At 36.1% G+C, this 17,281-nt stretch overlaps 2 protein-coding genes across 3 annotated transcripts in view; one reads left to right on the top strand and one right to left on the bottom strand.

Moving 5' to 3' along the window:
• sws (patatin like phospholipase domain containing sws) overlaps positions 1–7,039 on the top strand; it is an 82,168-nt gene extending 75,129 nt beyond the window's left edge. Inside the window, exons 25-27 of one of the 2 annotated variants that reach the window (XM_083110052.1) lie at positions 2,890–3,073; positions 4,076–4,167; positions 5,401–7,039. In XM_083110052.1, the coding sequence (XP_082966178.1) occupies positions 2,890–3,073; positions 4,076–4,167; positions 5,401–5,490 (366 nt within the window). In that variant the 3' untranslated portion in view covers positions 5,491–7,039. The remainder of the gene's footprint in view (positions 1–2,889; positions 3,074–4,075; positions 4,168–5,400) is intronic. The other variant, XM_083110051.1, reaches the window with a different exon arrangement.
• Positions 7,040–10,917: 3,878 nt separating this feature from the next.
• Hem (Nck associated protein 1 Hem) lies at positions 10,918–17,281 on the bottom strand. The gene has a single exon (XM_083109985.1). The coding sequence runs from the start codon at positions 17,079–17,081 to the stop codon at positions 13,719–13,721; it is 3,363 nt and encodes a 1,120-aa protein (XP_082966111.1). The 5' UTR covers positions 17,082–17,281; the 3' UTR covers positions 10,918–13,718.

Raw genomic sequence — 17,281 nt, 5'->3', positions numbered from 1 at the left:
CTCTCTCACTTCTTTCCCGGTTCTAAGCATCGAGGGTACCCAAGATTTTGACAGCGTATGCAGTGTTGACAGTAGTCAACATATATTTTTTCTGGAATGCTTAGCTTACTAGCATTTAGCAGCCACGCGTAGATAGATCACTGTTGGGTTGCAATAAAAATACATTATAAAAAGTGATACAGGAATCAGTCAGGAGGGCAAGAATATGTAGTGGTGGAAGATCATATTTAATATACGCATAAACTATCACATATAAAATATTTATGTGAGGTTACACTAGCAAGTTTTTTTGTTTTTTTTTTCGTATAGGGAGGTGAGGACCAGAATGGACAGTCATCACTGTGTCGAGGGGAAAATATGTGAACTATTTGCAAGTTTCGCACAATTCTCAGAGTATGAGAGTATCTGTTTATCTCCTTTCGGGATCAACATTTCCTTTGAGTTCCATAGCATGGGTGTTGATTGTTGACCCGACGATATGAATGAATGATAAAAGAAAAACATAATAAAACACAATGCTTACAATGGGATTCGAATGAGCCCCCTCCCTCCCGTAAGACATTGCAAAGTGATGTACGGTAGTTTAGCTTTTGAAGTGTTCTGGGATGTAAGCTGATGTATTTTCTACTTGTCCTTAATTATCTCCCTTCTACAAAATACTTTGTCGACTGGCAACTCCGATTCATTCGTCCACAAGAACGCGTGGTTTTCGGGCATAGCGGACCGGACACAACGTACCGTGGGAGGTTGACTTGCTTTCTTCTGTCGTGTGAAATTTGCAGCGAGTGTTTCGTTCATATTATTTACATTACAGGATCTCTATTGTTTGTCGGTGTTGTGAAGTGATAAAATAGGGGGACCGGGAGTTATTGATGACATACTGGAGAAGGGATTTTCGGAATTTACGAAAAAAGTGTAAACAATCCGAAATGGAAGGTCTGTTCCTGATTTGGAAAAATTGTTTCAGGCAGGAGTTGTGAAGGATGGTAAGCAGTATATTAGGCATTTTGATTTTTGAGAAGAAGAAAAAAAAATCTCTACAGAGTGATTGACTGAGTAGAAAAACAAGGAAACTTTATTGTTGGCCTTATTCATTGGTTTCCTCTGCGAAAGGTGTGAAATAGTAGAGGATACTGAGATTTATCAAATTTGTTACATGAAATTTGAAAGGACGGAAAATGATTGTGCCATTTCCTTCCCGTTCAATGTTCATCGCACTGCATGAAGGAAATAATCGAAGTCAAATTGTTGGACTCTACGTAGCTACTATCAGAATATATTTGCGAATATAAAATATCATACATATATTTTACCTCGTTACATTTGGATATTGATACAAGGATGAGAAATTTCCCATTATAAAATTGTAGAAAAAAGTTATTTCCTGAATAACATGATGGCCTGGGAGGGGTTTCTGGCCTCCATAATTCATTTCGGTTGGCCCATGTTGCGTACCCTAGTTTAAATGTCACCGCATGCCACTGATGTATTATTAATAAAATGTTAATGCATTGTTGTTGACAGGGATTGGTAAGATCGGAATAAGCATTAGTTATAGATGTAACACTGTATCTGCTATTCTTACGTATACTTTGTCATTCATTTATAGAAGATCCACCCATAGGTAAACACACACTAATATTTTGTGTATTCAATAGTACTAGAAATTTTTTCAAGCATGCAGGTTATTCGCAATTCCTTTTGTTATTTTTATTTTTCTCATTGCAATATTGCAGCTCATTACAGTGAATATTTTTTAAAAATACAGTGTGTACATAAAGTCTAGGAACACTTTGGGTAACAATTGATGGGGATAGGCTTCTGTGGAAAAATGACCAAAAGAATGATACAAAAAATAATACTTCTGAAATAATAAATAGAATTATGCCCCATCGTAGACCTATTATGACTTGACTTGTATGTAATCCTTGATATGTTCCTTCTCGTGAAATATCTCGTCATCATTGAATTATTGTAAGAATTATAGCCATTATTCCCAGTAATGTTGTAAGTTTTTTTGTTTTTTTTGTATTGCAGTTGCTTCCTGTAGTTTCATTTCTCAAGATGGTGCTTTCTGGAAATGAAAAAAAAAAATGTGCGCTACATTTTGATAAAGAAAAGAGTGCTACAGATATGTCCAACAGGGATTTGGGAGCAAATACAGGAAAGAAGAATCAAGCAGGAAGGGAATTGGGGAATCTACGATTGGCATCGGAAATTTGTAACAACCAGGTGCTTGTGTTTGAAGGAAGGAAGTGGTTGGGTGAAGGTGACATTGAACGAGTGAGGGAGCGTTCACAATGAGCCCTAGAAATTCTACATGCAGAGCTTCATGTGAGCTGGGTATATCACCAATGACTGTGTGGAGTGTTTTGCATAAAAAAATGTACATGAACCGTTCAGACTGCAGTTAATGTAAAAATTATATCCCCAAGACAAAGTAAGGCAGTTTGGCTCTGAATTGCAGCAGAGAAGAATAATTTGTGGATGTGTTAATTTTCAGTGATGAAGCAACATTAGAGTGCCTTCCTGCTTGGTGCTTCTTTCCTCCATTTGCTCCTAAATTTCTGTTGGGCATCTGCTGCAATCTCTGTTCATCAAAATGTAGCACAGAAGAATTTTTAGCTCCAAAAAACACCATCTTGAATTTGCCACCATCTAGCTGCGAGAAATAGATCTAGAAGGAACAACTGCAATGCAAAAAAACTTATGACTTTTCTTGTTCAACTAATGTGCTGTGTCATTTATAATGCTAATAAGTTTCTTTACAATATAATTTTGAAAGTGTTACCAGAATTTACAATAGAATTTTGAAAGTGTTACCAGACTTTATGTACACCCTGTACAACTGTTGTCTCAAGTTTGTCAATATTTCCGTTTTATTTAAAGGATGTTGGATATAACCATGGAAAGACATATTTTGCCGGTCTTCTCAAAGCGGGTGCCCTGCCAATTTTCAGGCCAATTTCACTGAAGGAGAAGACTGTGAACCAGCCTCATATAACTGTCACCCCTTACACTTTCACGGATTTGGCTCAGATGGTGTGCAAAGTTTCCAGAAAGGCCTATCTTGGTAAGTGTTCTTACAGTACACTGGAATAACTTTGTTCCATAATCAAATGGTGTTCCTTGAATAGTGTATTAAATGTTCTTTTGTTGGGGGGTACAATACCTAGGTATAGCAGGTGGTCAAAATTAAAATTCCCCTACTCAAAGTCCTCGAAGCAACAGATTGCGATGAAACGTCCTATAGATGCTATGGAGACCATGGGGAAGCAAATGCTAATGGAAAAAAAATAGTTCAAATTTCACCACCAGGTGAAAATGTGGTTCTGAAATAACCCAGCCAGAAGTCAGATATGCAGAACTTTATTTTTAGTTTATGTCAGTACATGTGCTGTCAATGTGAATGACCCCTTGGAAGCATAAGACAGCTTGATCAATGGTTGCATGAAGCACTTCCCACGATCTTGTTCACTCTGTACCAGATTCCAGCACTTGCTTACCCATGACCTCTATACCAAGTTTAACCACAACTCATTGCTTCGAAAGGCCCCAGAGGCCTTGAGTAGGGGAACTTTATTTATGACTACCTGGTACGTAATTGATTGTGGTATTTGTTGATACTTAAAAATATTAATAATCAGGCATACGGCATCTTGATTTTTCCATGCATAGTTATTGCATATTAAATGGAATGCTATGTGTAAGAGTAACTAACAATATGCAACCACAGTCATCATAAGGTGACGTAATAGGGATGATGATGGTATGTCACAGGTTGTCTTTCAGTTCCTCAATCGACCTTGGCTTACTGACATAAGCCTTGCCTTTTAAAAGTTAAAAGCTTTGATGGTGAAAGCATTGGTGAACACCGGTGAAATGGAATGCCAAAGCGTACATCAGCGGTTCACCAACCCGTGTAACAGTAGATTCTTGAGAGTGCCCAAAGTAAATGAATCATTTACATTCATTGTGAAATGTTACTGTCAGTATCTGTAAATTTTACATCAGTACTCTTACAGGAATCAGTAAGCATTTCGTACATGTTTAAAATTGTACTTATCTGTTGCAGATGAATCTGAGGATGATTATGAGGCTGATGATGAAGAAGCTCAAGAAGTTGGTGGTTATGTGTCCGAGCCATCAACAATGCACGACTACAAGGTACTGTATTAGAACATATTTATTGTTATTAATGAGCAAATCCATGAAAAGTGGGAATGGGAAAAATGTTTTTCTTAATTAACCAATTTTTTTTTTAGTTTAACATATTCAAAAGATATCAAATTTTATGGATCCAACGAGTTTATTCTTTCACTTTTGTTCTTAACATGTCTATTTGGTATTGGACTCAAATTTGTAGATGATTTGTGACACACTTAACAAAACAATTATAACAACACCCATGACACAGGGTTTTTTTCATATTGAATTGAAGAATATTTTCAAAAGTAAAAATGTCTACTATGTACTTTCTTTTATATACATAACTCAATATATATATATATCAAGATTTCCAGCTGCAAACACATTTCACAAATTTCATAACATCTGCGACACCATATTTCCTCCAATTTCTCTAACAAGGTTTTATTTTAGTTCACGTGAGTTTGGCTGCAGAAAGTTATAGGATGTATACTATTAGAAAAGTCAGTCTCACTTAATATACCTAAAAGAGCAGGATTATATTTGGATCTAAAGAGAGATGAAAAACAGTTGACTGATGAAGGATGCATAATATTGAACTGTATAACCCACATTCATCCCTCCGTATTAGAATAATTAACACTACCTAACTGGTAAACATGAAAATATAATTTACTGTCACATTTTACAACTTAAATGACTACTAATTTCAAATACACTGCAGTCCCGTTTAACCGAATCCCAATTAACCAAATTTCCTGGTTAACCGAATCACTAAAAAAAGCCGTTACTTGTGCGCAACCATGTTTTACGCGGGAGCACCGACGAAGCACTTTTTTTCTTTTGGTCTAATCTTAAGCAAAAGAAAATATCAATTTTTTTCCACAAGCTGAATTAAACTTTATTGTTTTTAGTTGTACGGCTTTTTGTACCAGAGCCTTAATGTTACTGTAATTCATTTCTTGGGAGTTAAATGACTACGTATTATTGTAGGCTTTTTGTTTATACCTACACGCTGAAATACATATGTAGTGTATATCAAAATACTGTACGTACTGTATGTATATCAAAAAACCTTTATTCCGGTTTAACCGAATTTTCGTTCAACCGAAGCACCATCGGTCCCATCAAATTCGGTTAAACTAGGCTGTAGTGTACTATCAGTGCTGAATCACTTTTCTGATGCTCATGTATACAGACCCTGATTGTCGTAACACATGAAATTAGAAAGATCTTTATTTCTGTTTGCAGAATAATGTGGCTGGTATGAGAATGAGTGGATCCTTTTCATATTCTGAAAACGAGGCGGAATCCGAAAGCGAATCTGGACTCAAGGGATAATTCATGCCAATTTGGAGACATTGTGTTAGTATCGCAATGGATTTGCTGATTATGGTAACAGGGAGGTGATGACTTACGTGCACAGTAGCTTTAAGTCCATGCATTTAAGAAAACATTTCACCTGTCACAGAAAGGGATGCCTTGAGAATGCAAAAATAAGTACAATATTGATATAATTGTAAGATGATTTTTTTTTGCCAATTTTTTTAAAGTATTACGCAAAGCTCAAATCTCATGAGATGCAATATTAAGAATGACGTTATAAACTGCAAAGCAGGATTATGTGATACTTGTTATGCTTGCCACAATAAGACTTTGAATTTCATAGTGATACAGATTGTTTATTACATACGAGTACAAAACTTACAATGAATTTTGATAGTTTTGGGCTAATACATCTCAGTGTAAAAAAATACTTCAATGTTTGTATTGTGGAAGTTTTTTCTTTTATTACCAGTGATTTAGGCAGTAAAAAAAGATGCTACAGACCATCATTATATAATTCATAGGATATTCTTGTCATAGATTTAGCACATACATATATTTTGGTTGACTGCCAACTGAAGGAAAGTTAGTGTAGTTGTGGGCAAGCAAGCAGGTGCAACATAATTTAGGAGGCGGGAAATATAGTGCGAGTAAAATAAAGATTACATGAATGTTAAATGAAAATGCACAAAACTTGCACTGTATTTTGCGATGAAAAGGTATTAGAGTATAATGACAAAGCTAAAAAAAAAGACTTGTGTGTATAGTTTATTACTTTTCGTATATGTGTGTGAATGCATGGGGGGGGGGTATATGGGTGGAGTATGGTCACTGTTGTGATGAAAGCCTTATTCATTAGCACAAATTTATTATCAAAAAAGAAGAAGTCCTAGTCATATAATTTTGCTTAACGTTTACCAAGTGCTACAAAGCTTTGAGTTTGTGCATAGCTAAAAAAAAAAAGGCTGAATTATTTTTCTTGGAAATGCCTGTTTGAGACTTTTGCATTTGTAATGCATTAGTCAAAATTATTTTCAAAAATGAGAAGCATGTCACATGCGAAATAAATTGTGAATTTAAGAGTGTGTGTGATTGTGATGGTCTGTGCCAAATTGTGATTGTCATTAGAAGTGATGTTCGAATATAATGTATTAAGCAATGCAATGCAAATTTAGCTAAATATATTTCTTTCCATACCAAAGTTAAAGTAAATATATTTTTGTGAGTAAAAATAAAGTGGGATTGAATCGTATTTAAGTTATGTCACTAAGATGTTTAGGAGATTAAGAAAAAAAAAAATATATATATATATATATAGTATCTCAGGGTTTTTTTTTCAGAATTGTAGAACTTTTTTTATAGTTACTCTGCATTAGCACTTGTTCTACATGATAGCAATCATGAATATTATGTATATGATGTGTGTATATAATCTTAATTGTAAATTACTAATATTAAATACTTTCAAAAATGAAAGTATAACGTGTGATATTGCACAATGCAAGTTTCTGAATATATTTGATTTTTAGATAAACTAATTATGAAAGAAAATTAGTATTTTATTTTGACACCTCCTTAACTCACATGAAAAAAGTGTATAATACATGTTTTATGTGGAATTGTAGCTTTCTTGGCAATGTGATTTGAACAACTGTACTGGTAACCTGAGAACACTTGTTTTTGTATATTGTACAGACTTCATAGGAGCCCCCTCCCTCCCCCTCAAAAAAAAATCAGTCACTAAATGTATTTCTTAACTTTTTGCTCCAAAGTGGCATGTGTGACAATACCAAATAAATGTTCTGAAATCACATGGTTTCCAGTGGCAATTTCTATACAAGCTCACATTTGGGTGGGACAGATGCTCGCCACCTCTGCCCTTGGTTGATTTATTTTATTTCTCTGTTCTGCCACTGTTAGCTAACCTCGAAGATGAGTGATGATATGATGAAGACACACTGAAAAAGAACACCCATGCTCAGGCTGGGATTCGAATCCAGGATCCCTTGGCATTGGACTGCCAGCAAAATAGACTTTCTGCCCTTGGGCCTGGAATGGACACAAGTGTTTCCTTTATTAGTTTCATCATCATGATTAGCAAAAAGTGGTAAAAAAGTGAAATACAACTGTGTGCACATGGCATACGAAAAATATAAACAAATCAGTTGACTCCAAGCATGTAATTAGCCTCGTTGTATTTTGAGGTTAAGCTTTTAGATGCCATAGCTTTCAGTGACATCAGCACTCTTAAATATAAAATGCAATATCACCTCAACTAATAATGGTAGAATTATAAACAATGTGTCATTTTCATTATGGACGCAGTAAACGCGGTTTAAAATTACGTGGAATTTTGAAATTTCATATTTCCACGTTGCACAATTTAATGGTTATATCCTATTAATTTCAAAGACCATCTGTCTTCATTCACTAAGGGTATGGCGTCACTGCTGTATGTGTTCCCAGGCGGTGTGTTGCAATCTCTCCCATTCGGCGGTACTGGCATGTGTATCCTGGTTTGCATCGTCTGCTGTGCTTTCTGCTTCCTGTTGTCAGGTGGTGGTTGGGGGGCTGGGCCAATTGTGCAACGTGGAAATATGAAATTTCACGTAAGTAATGTCTCATTTTGTTGTTTTGATCAGTTTATACGGTCATGTTCATAACAGTTGGGCTGAAAAGATCGTAGGCTGACTCATAGATGGCGTTACTAGAATTAAATCCATGTGATTTTTACTTAGTACTAACCTTCAAAAGATACGTGTATAAATTGCACAGCTGCCGGATAATTAGTTCGTGAGATATAGCATTGTGAGTGAAGCAGCTTTTGTTGTGAAAAAATGGATAAAAAAGAATTTCGTGTGTTAATAAAGCATTGCTTTTTGGCGAAAAAAAATACTGTTGAAGCCAAGGCTTGGCTTGATAAACATTATTCGGACTCTGCACCAGGAAAATCAACCGTTGAGAAGTGGTTTGCTAAATTTAAACGAGGCGAAATGAGCATCGAAGACGATGCACGCAGTGGACGCCCCAAAGAGGCTGTTACCGACGAAAACATCAAAAAAGTCCACAAAATAATTTTAAATGATCGTAAAGTGAAGTTGATCGAGATAGCTGAGACTTTAAAAATATCAAAGGAACGTGTTGGACATATTGTGCATGAATATTTGAACATGCGAAAGCTGTGTGCAAAAGGGGTGCCGTGTGTGCTCACAATCGATCAAAAGCAACAACGTTTTGATGATTCGGAGCAATGTTTAGCGATATTCAACCGTAATAAACACGAATTTTTCCGTCGATATATTACAATGGATGAAACATGGCTCCATAACTACACTCCAGAGTCCAATTGACAGTCAGCCGAGTGGACTGCACGTGATGAACCGAATCCAAAGCGTGGAAAGACGCAACAGTCGGCTGGCAAGGTTATGGCATCAGTATTCTGGGATGCGCATGGTATTATATTCATCGATTACCTCAAAAAGGGCCAGACCATCAACAGCGATTATTACATAGCATTGTTGGAGCGTTTAAAGGATGAAATCACGAATAAACGTCCCCATTTGAAGAAGCAAAAAGTGATGTTTCATCAAGACAATGCACCGTGTCACAAATCAATGAAAACGATGGCAAAATTATATGAATTAGACTACGAATTGCTTCCCCATCCACCATATTCTCCAGATCTGGCCCCCAGTGACTTTTTCCTGTTTGCAGACCTTAAAAGAATGCTCGCTGGAAAGAAATGTAGCACTGATGAAGAGGTAATCGCCGAAACTGAGGCCTATTTTGAGGCTAAAGAGAAATCGTACTATAAAAATGGCATCGAAAAATTGTATGACCACTATAATCGTTGTATCGCCCTCGAAGGCAACTATATTGAATAATAAAATTGAATTTTGTTAAAAAAAATATTTTTTACTATGTTAGCCTACGAACTTTTCAGCCCAACTGTTAGTGTGCATATATTCTAGACATCATCAGGACTTCAGAGTTGAATAGGGTACCGAAATATTCACTGGTACGAGTTTCACTTTTGTAGAAAGAATTGTTCATTTGTCATTTTTAGTCCTTGAGGAAAATAATAATTCTCCCTATATGTGTAAGCTTAATTTCAAATTAGGCATTGAAACAGAAACTGCACATTTAAAAGTCAAGCACTTCTACCACCTCCCATTACATCACAATTGAAACAATTGGAACCTTTCATTGTCCAAAATAAAGTCCACATGCAAGATGATGGAAAATTTGTCTAGTACTACAGTTCTGTTTCTACTGCCCCTTATTAACCCAATGTATTTTGATTCTTAATTGTTCGCAATTCTGCAGGTTCAAATCCCATCATGAACATGGATATACTATTGAATGCAGTATTCTGGTAAGTATAAGTGTAAAAATTAAGCATGTTTAGAGATGCCCAAAACTTAAAAAAATGTCAGCCATTTATGTATTTTTTTTTAGTCTGTGCAGTGGAACGCCAATTTTAAGTTTTTCAAGGTGCGAAGCTGAAAAACCTTAAAATGTGGGAAAATAAAATCAAAGAAACATTTTATAACATTTTGTTATGTTGGGATGCGGGAAAATGTAACATCGGGGTTCCACTGTGTTAGTTGTCAGTTGACAAACTGAATTGAATTGAAAGCAGCTTTTGTGAAAATGTCAATGCCCACCATTATTTTTAGGAAACTGGTAAGTTAGTGAAATATACTAACCTTAAACTAATTTAAAAAATACATGTAGTTAAAACGAAAGCTAAACTAAACTCTACGGCCTTTTGAGATCCAATGCCTACCAAGTGACTTTTCGTTGGGTGACGCATGGTTAGTGCATCACGTTACAGAAACCTCTCTTCTGGCTTTCGACAGTAGAATCTCCTAACATTGCTTTCCAGTAACTCACCATGTTGGGTCAACATTGAAACTTTTTGGATCTCCCTTGAGATCAAACTTAAAGACTTCTTGTACCAAAGGCCCTACAGGGTGGTGCAAATTGATCTTCCAATTTGAGTTGGCAACCCTGCCAGAATGCACATGCACATCTGTGGCGAGTTGGGAGTCAGGCAATTAGCATACCATATGCAGATTGTGGCGGTGGAAGCCTTCGTCCAAACTGGCCCTACGGCGGAGCAATGAAGATTTATAAAGTTACTACAAGCACTCGCCGTCTTTTCGTTGTCAATTGAAGTAGATACAATATACACACCCTGTACATACTAACCTAAATATAATATGAAGATTAATTCTATTCGGTACTTAAGATTATAAACAGCACATCTCTTCTTGACACAAGTGGTTGTCACATTGCCTCATTTGTATCAGACAAGGACATTGAGTTCCAATTGAATCAACCCAATATGTAATTCATAGTGCTGGTTTCTGCTTTCAACCTCACTGGTTACGATACAAGCACGAAATCTAGCTCCTTAAAGTTTTTATACTTGGTTGTAGAATTTATTTTAACGATTTTGGAATTAAAAAGAAAGTAAGGTCAGGCAGTAATACCTTCCAAAAATATTAATATTGTTCACAAATCAATATGTAATATCAGATATAAGGCATAAGAGCTACAATGTACACACACTAAATGATAATTCTCACACTTGACAAGTTTATTACTCTAGGTCTACATGTTTTGAAGTTTCAACAAGTATTTTGGCAATGTAATGATACCTTTTATATACGAATTGTAGATTATAATGTGCATGCACAAACAAACATGTAACTTCAGTTCAGAGGTAAAACATAGTCTCAACTACATAATAAATATAATTATAAAAAATTTGAAACAAAAAATTTTGTCTAGCATCTGAAGATGCACATAAATTATTATTCTCCGTAAGGGAGCTTTCAAACCCAAGCAGCAAGTCACATGGGCCCCTTCAGTCTAAAGCAAGCCATTCACTGCACATGCACGAACAACCGACTGAGGCAACATGAAGCAGGGCATTGAGAAAATGTGACGTGTCACTTTAGTTCAAAAGTTAATTTATTTCTGAAGATTGGATTCCAAGAGACAAGTGCCACCTGTCACTTTGGTCTGAAAGCTCCCTGTATGTACTAGTGCTATGAACATATATAAATTATGTTAGAAACAACCCTATTTCCCATTTATTACTGAAAATTACATAATCATAAACAGTAAAGCTTAATTTGAAAAGTGGGAACATAATTTCATGAGGTACATACTATATTCATTTGAGAATGACAAAAATAATTATGCACAAGTTCACACTACTTCAGACATGATATATCAGCATTTTTACTAAAGCAATTACAAAAGTTTCTATAAAGCATGAATAATCTAAAAGTGCAAGTGCAACAAGCTTGATTACATACTATTCGTAGAAAAAACATGATGTTCACACAATGAAAATCACAAGTTCAAGTATTGAACATGTGCTCCATTTAATATGCTCAATCTTCTGAAGTATCATGCAAATTTTATTTTAAACGATATACATATCTGCAAGCAATTACATTTTTGTAACATGATAAAAATTATTTATTTATTTTGTCTGACTTCTAATGCACAAATTCTTATTAGTTTGCAAGAGCTTTTCCGAATATTGTGATGGCAAAAATATAAATATCCAGGTTAACACAAAATTCATCACTGAATAATGTCTTGATTATTCCGAATGACTCAAAATATGTATTAACTAACCACTAAATATATTCAATTCTGTTCCTTCATTCTTCATGATGTTAGGATATCACTTAGCTGAAGTTTTCGTTACTTCAATGTGATCGTGACACATTATTCTTAAGGTCCCAACATTTTAGTCCATAATGTTGAACATAATACAGGTTTTCTCACAATGTACTTGTCAAGTATCACTTTCACTCTTACCATATAATGAAACATTACCAACACGTAAGAAGTAAATTTTCAATATCTTAGTCAAATCTTTCTACATTTTCCACTTGAAACCATTTATATCCAATAAATCTCTTTTTCCACTTGAAACCATTTATATCCAATAAATCTCGTTTTCCACTTGAAACCATTTAGCTATATCCAATAAATCTCTATGACCATAACTTCCTCATTAATGCACAAATATAAAAATATAAAATATACCTCGCATGTATACCTGTGTGTCAACCCATAATACAATATAATATGTACTCAATAGTTTGTTCAAAAAGCATATGTAGCATTACATGTGTACTACATTGATTGATAGTGCTCTAAGTGGATGGGGAATCTATCCCCCAGCTGTCTTGTTAACTCCACATCAAACACTGGGCTAGCTAGCCTCAAGGCTGGAGCACCCCCCTCCCCCACACACACAACAATTTTCACTTTCAGTACTAGTGTGCACTACAGATGAATAATTTCCTATTACAAAGACCAACTAGGAATTAACATAGACAAAATAATAACATTTTAAGCTTTTTGGAAAGTATACATTAATGTGTTGAAACGTTGGACACAAAGACAAGATACTATTCAAACTTTTACTATAGTATGACTGTTTTGAACATAAACAATTAGAAAAATCTATCACCTTCTCTTTGCATGTCTAAGCAGAACAATGGAACCTACAAGTTAACTGAAATATAACAAATTTGTTGTCATAACCTTTTCTCTTGTGTATCATTCTGGATAGTTTTTAACACATTAATAGTACATACATCAAACAATAAAGCAAAAAAATTCATTGTCATATTATGTTTACTAAATGTTTACTAAATAACTCTGAGATTGGTTCTTGTCAATATTTTCATTATTGTTATATTAATCATTTGCCAAGAAAATGCAACTGCCATTCGATTCATGTCCTAACACAAGCATAAATAAATAAATCAGAAACCATTTTATCAATGAACACTGCAAAATAGAATCTGTTCAATTTATCCGAGATGTGTGATGTATGTCAAAGTTTAGTACAATGTATATAGTCCTTGCGAAGTAAATTTCATGAACTTTTTTCATGAACACAAAGTTTCATTGCAGGTCAAGAGATACCAACTGTTATACAAGAAATATTCTCAAAAAATGTTACTTGCAATTTGTTGACACTTATGGATGCAAATTCATGTGCAGATACAGTATTTTAAATTTTGTTATACTTCTGATCCTGAATGCACATCACATGGTACCACCACTAGCAAAGATCTTGTGTAACTCTATTTTTAAATAACCACATTTAAGATACATTTTCAACTTGTAAGTAAAGTCACAATCACAATACCAATATGTTATGTGGTACAACTTGAACAATTCAAGCTTGCACACTTTTCTCAACCTTGTGCATGTTCCAATTTATAAACTGCATGGTAGGCATTCCTAATCAATGCATATGGAAAGCATGACTCCAGGAGATCCATTGTTAGGAATGGTGATTCTTGAACGATCTGGTCAAGGAGAAGATACACTGATTCCCGATTCTTTGTAGCTTCCTTGTCTGGTTCTTGACCCAGCCTCAGTAAACTTGATGATGCCAGTGCCAAGAATTCCTTCATCCTGTCTTCGATGTCTCCTTGTCCGCAAATGGTGAAGAGGGCTCCAAAAATGTTGTTAACTGCTGACGCCATGCAGTGGATGTTGTTTGCATGACCTTCCAGCGATGCTCTATAGAATGATGTTTCGTTGCGTGCGAGTTTCGGGATGGACACTGCAACAAATACCATCAACAGGCATGCAAGCAGGTGCTCGTCTTCATCGGTTTCGTTCTTCTGGTTACGAAGTGCAGTCACGAGCGTAGGGTCCACTTTACACGTAAGTCCTGCGGCTGATGCCATTTCGTTCACCACCATTGCTTCCATGCTAGGGAAGTGGAGTCTGAAATCGCACACCGAGCTCAACAGAAAGGGGATTCTCTCCTCAAGTACATCCACAACTGCACTTTGTGAGAGGTGTCGGAAACACAGTATTACACCGACAATTGTCATGCGTTGTAGCACATTATCTACATGTTGGAGTTTCTTGAATTGCTCTTTCATGACCTCTGGCTTATCGAAGTTTGTTCTCAGTGCAACAAGTACTTCTTTATTTCCTGCCACCAGTTTCTTCAGCTCTTGAACTTGACTTGCAATATGCCACATGAGAGTTTCGTTCAGCAACTTCATTCCATATGGACCAATCAATTCAGCCAACGCTCGCAGCTCGTTTATATCTGAAAATTCCTCAGCGTTAAAAGGAATTGCACCTTCAGCAGTCAAACTAACAAAAGCACGCTGGCTGTTGGAGAAGCAGATATTACCGGCACTCACTCGTCTCAGTAGAACCTCAGAATACCACTGTGTGTACAGGGCTGCAACTGTCTTTTCCCCATGACTGTCAACTTGCTGGGTTTGCTGCAAAAGAGCATTATTAAATACTCTTGTAATATCTATATGAACATAATCTTCTACGGTCTGTAACACATTCATGTATGCTCGAACACTTACTAACAACTCTGATGGTTTTGCAATTTCACTTGTGTCAGCGTTAAACATAACCATGCCTACCAAGGCACGTGAAAATCGATTCTCCAAATGCTGATGAAGATATTCTCTGGGTGCAAAAGTATATTCCCATACATTAATAGTGGAACAGTAATTAATGGCAAAGCAAAGTTCTGTCAACGCCATATGTAATTTATCCATTGTAGTAAGATCTTCCCTAGTTTTCCTATAACTCTCTGCTCCTGGTTTTGCGATTTCTGGTGTAGCTTTCTTGTTTTTATCCTTTTTCTTTCTATTAACAACTTGGGAGATTAGAATAGCACAGTGTTTAGGTAGCAGTTTGTCACTCATTGTACACTGTTCGTCGCAAATTGTCGTTATAATGTTTTTAGCTTCCTTAGCCATTTCATCTAGAAACATGTTAACCACAGACAGGCTTCTTTCTCTGATATGATGTCTTTCTTCTGGACACAATTCATGTGTGCAGCTTTGGAAATGACCACATATTAAAGGAAAGGCTACGATGTATCGATTCTGAGCTGGGAATTCAAGACACATATGAAATTGGTCTTCAAAGATCTTGCTGTAAAAACAAAATATAGATAAGTCTGATGTCTCCACCATTATTTCATCCAAATAATCCACCATTTTTGTATGGAATGACACTGTGTCAAGCAGTGACGCAAGGTCTCTGTGTTCTATTAATGAAAGTGGCGCTTTGCTGACTGATGTGTACGCCTGGAGACGGAACCAATCAAGGCGTATTCCTCGAAAGTCAAAGAGCTCATTATCTTCCACTTGTTTAACTGAAAGGTTAGCAACTGTGTTTGACATGGACGACAAAATTATGCTTTCATCCTCAGGACACACCTGAAGTGTCTGTATTGTTTGGTTAAGAGACACTGCATCATATCCTGCTAGATATTGTACATAATATCTCTGCATTACCTGACTGTATTTACGGACAAGATTCCTCAGTTCTTCCATGTGGAACAGAAGTTCTGGTAACTGACGGTCGACCAGATCCTCTGTTGTTTTACCTTTGCTTTTTTGCAGCGGAGGGTTGTCATTGTGCCTTAGAAGCCACAAAATCTCATCTCTTGCAAGACAGAAACCAATAAATATTAATAAAGCCTTGGGTCCAAGAAGGCCAGGTTGATCTGTAAGAAGGAGACCCAGTTCTTTCAGGGCTGTTCGTAAAAATTTTCTTCTTTCACGGTGAAGAAGGGAAGATTTTTGCACTGCTTGATTATAGCACTCTTTCACTTCAGATATCCTCTTGGAATAGCCCTTAATTCCATCAAAATAACTCTGGATGTAAGAATGAAAGTATAAAACTTCATCTCGAAAAAGAACAACAACCCAACTTGATTCTAATGCACTTAACCAAAGTTTATTGGCATGTTCTTGAGACAATGCTTGATGGCAAAGCATAAACCCAAATATTATCCACTTTTCCATTGTGTCAAGCGAAAGATACTCACAAGACATAGTGTCTGTGTGATAAGCTTTTAGGAATTGACCAGGATTAGCTACAAGGCTCAACTTTTGTTCTGCTCGCCACTTCTCTGCTGGCAAGTTTCTAGCTATATAAACACTTCGTAATGACATTAGTGCAGCATACAATAGCTTTGTATGTGGTACAAATTCTTCTGACAGTTTCTTTATAGGAGGATCATAATCCATAATCATATGGCCCAACCGTGGAAAACTTGGATCACTTTGGTTGTGAACCATTTCATGTGCAGCATTAAAAAGACCCAACACTGCCTTTCTATCCTCTACTCTTGAGAGGAGTATCATAAGACAGACGTAAGTAGTAACTAAGTCAAGATATGATTTTGTCAATTCAAAATTGAGAGTAATATCAAGATTCACCTGACAGGCATCCATCGTGGTAAGCAGCTCACAAACATGATCTTTAAAATCTAGAAGATCCACAAAGGTATAATAATACAATGATAAAGATTTAATTATTTCACTTTTGATTGGGGCTATGGGGCCCAAGCCCTTAATGTCAACATTTGGAAACCTTCTTACAATGTACTTGATAGAGGATTCCAACGTTTTATCAGACAAAAATGCAGGTTTGGATTTAGCATCACCACATGCTTTTTTAATGTTATATATTCTTGTCAACATTCCAGCTCCTCTGTCATTTATTATATTTAGTTTCTCTGCCAGCTTCTGCTGGCTTGGAACTAAGGGCCTCGCCATTTTCTAAACGCTCTTCTAGGCTACACGGAATACTGTGAAGTACACAACACTGTCACCAACAATACGTACTTTAGTTTACATTTTGTCAGTGAACAACTGAAAGACTAAGGAAACCACAAATACACTGAACTTATATTAGACAAAACAAAACCACAGCCCTTCCTTTCTTGTTTTCTTACAAGACAAATGCCGATCGAATT

This window comes from Lepisma saccharinum, chromosome 23 (assembly GCF_977018435.1).
Source record: "Lepisma saccharinum chromosome 23, izLepSacc3.1, whole genome shotgun sequence".
Lineage (NCBI taxonomy): Eukaryota > Metazoa > Arthropoda > Insecta > Zygentoma > Lepismatidae > Lepisma > Lepisma saccharinum.
Note: the sequence above shows the minus strand (reverse complement) of the source record. Positions and strands in the feature narration are given on the sequence as shown.

What these genes read in the sequence shown, in the direction of transcription:
- Hem (XM_083109985.1), bottom strand. Translation starts at nt 17,081, where the DNA reads ATGGCGAGGCCCTTAGTTCCAAGCCAGCAGAAGCTGGCAGAGAAACTA.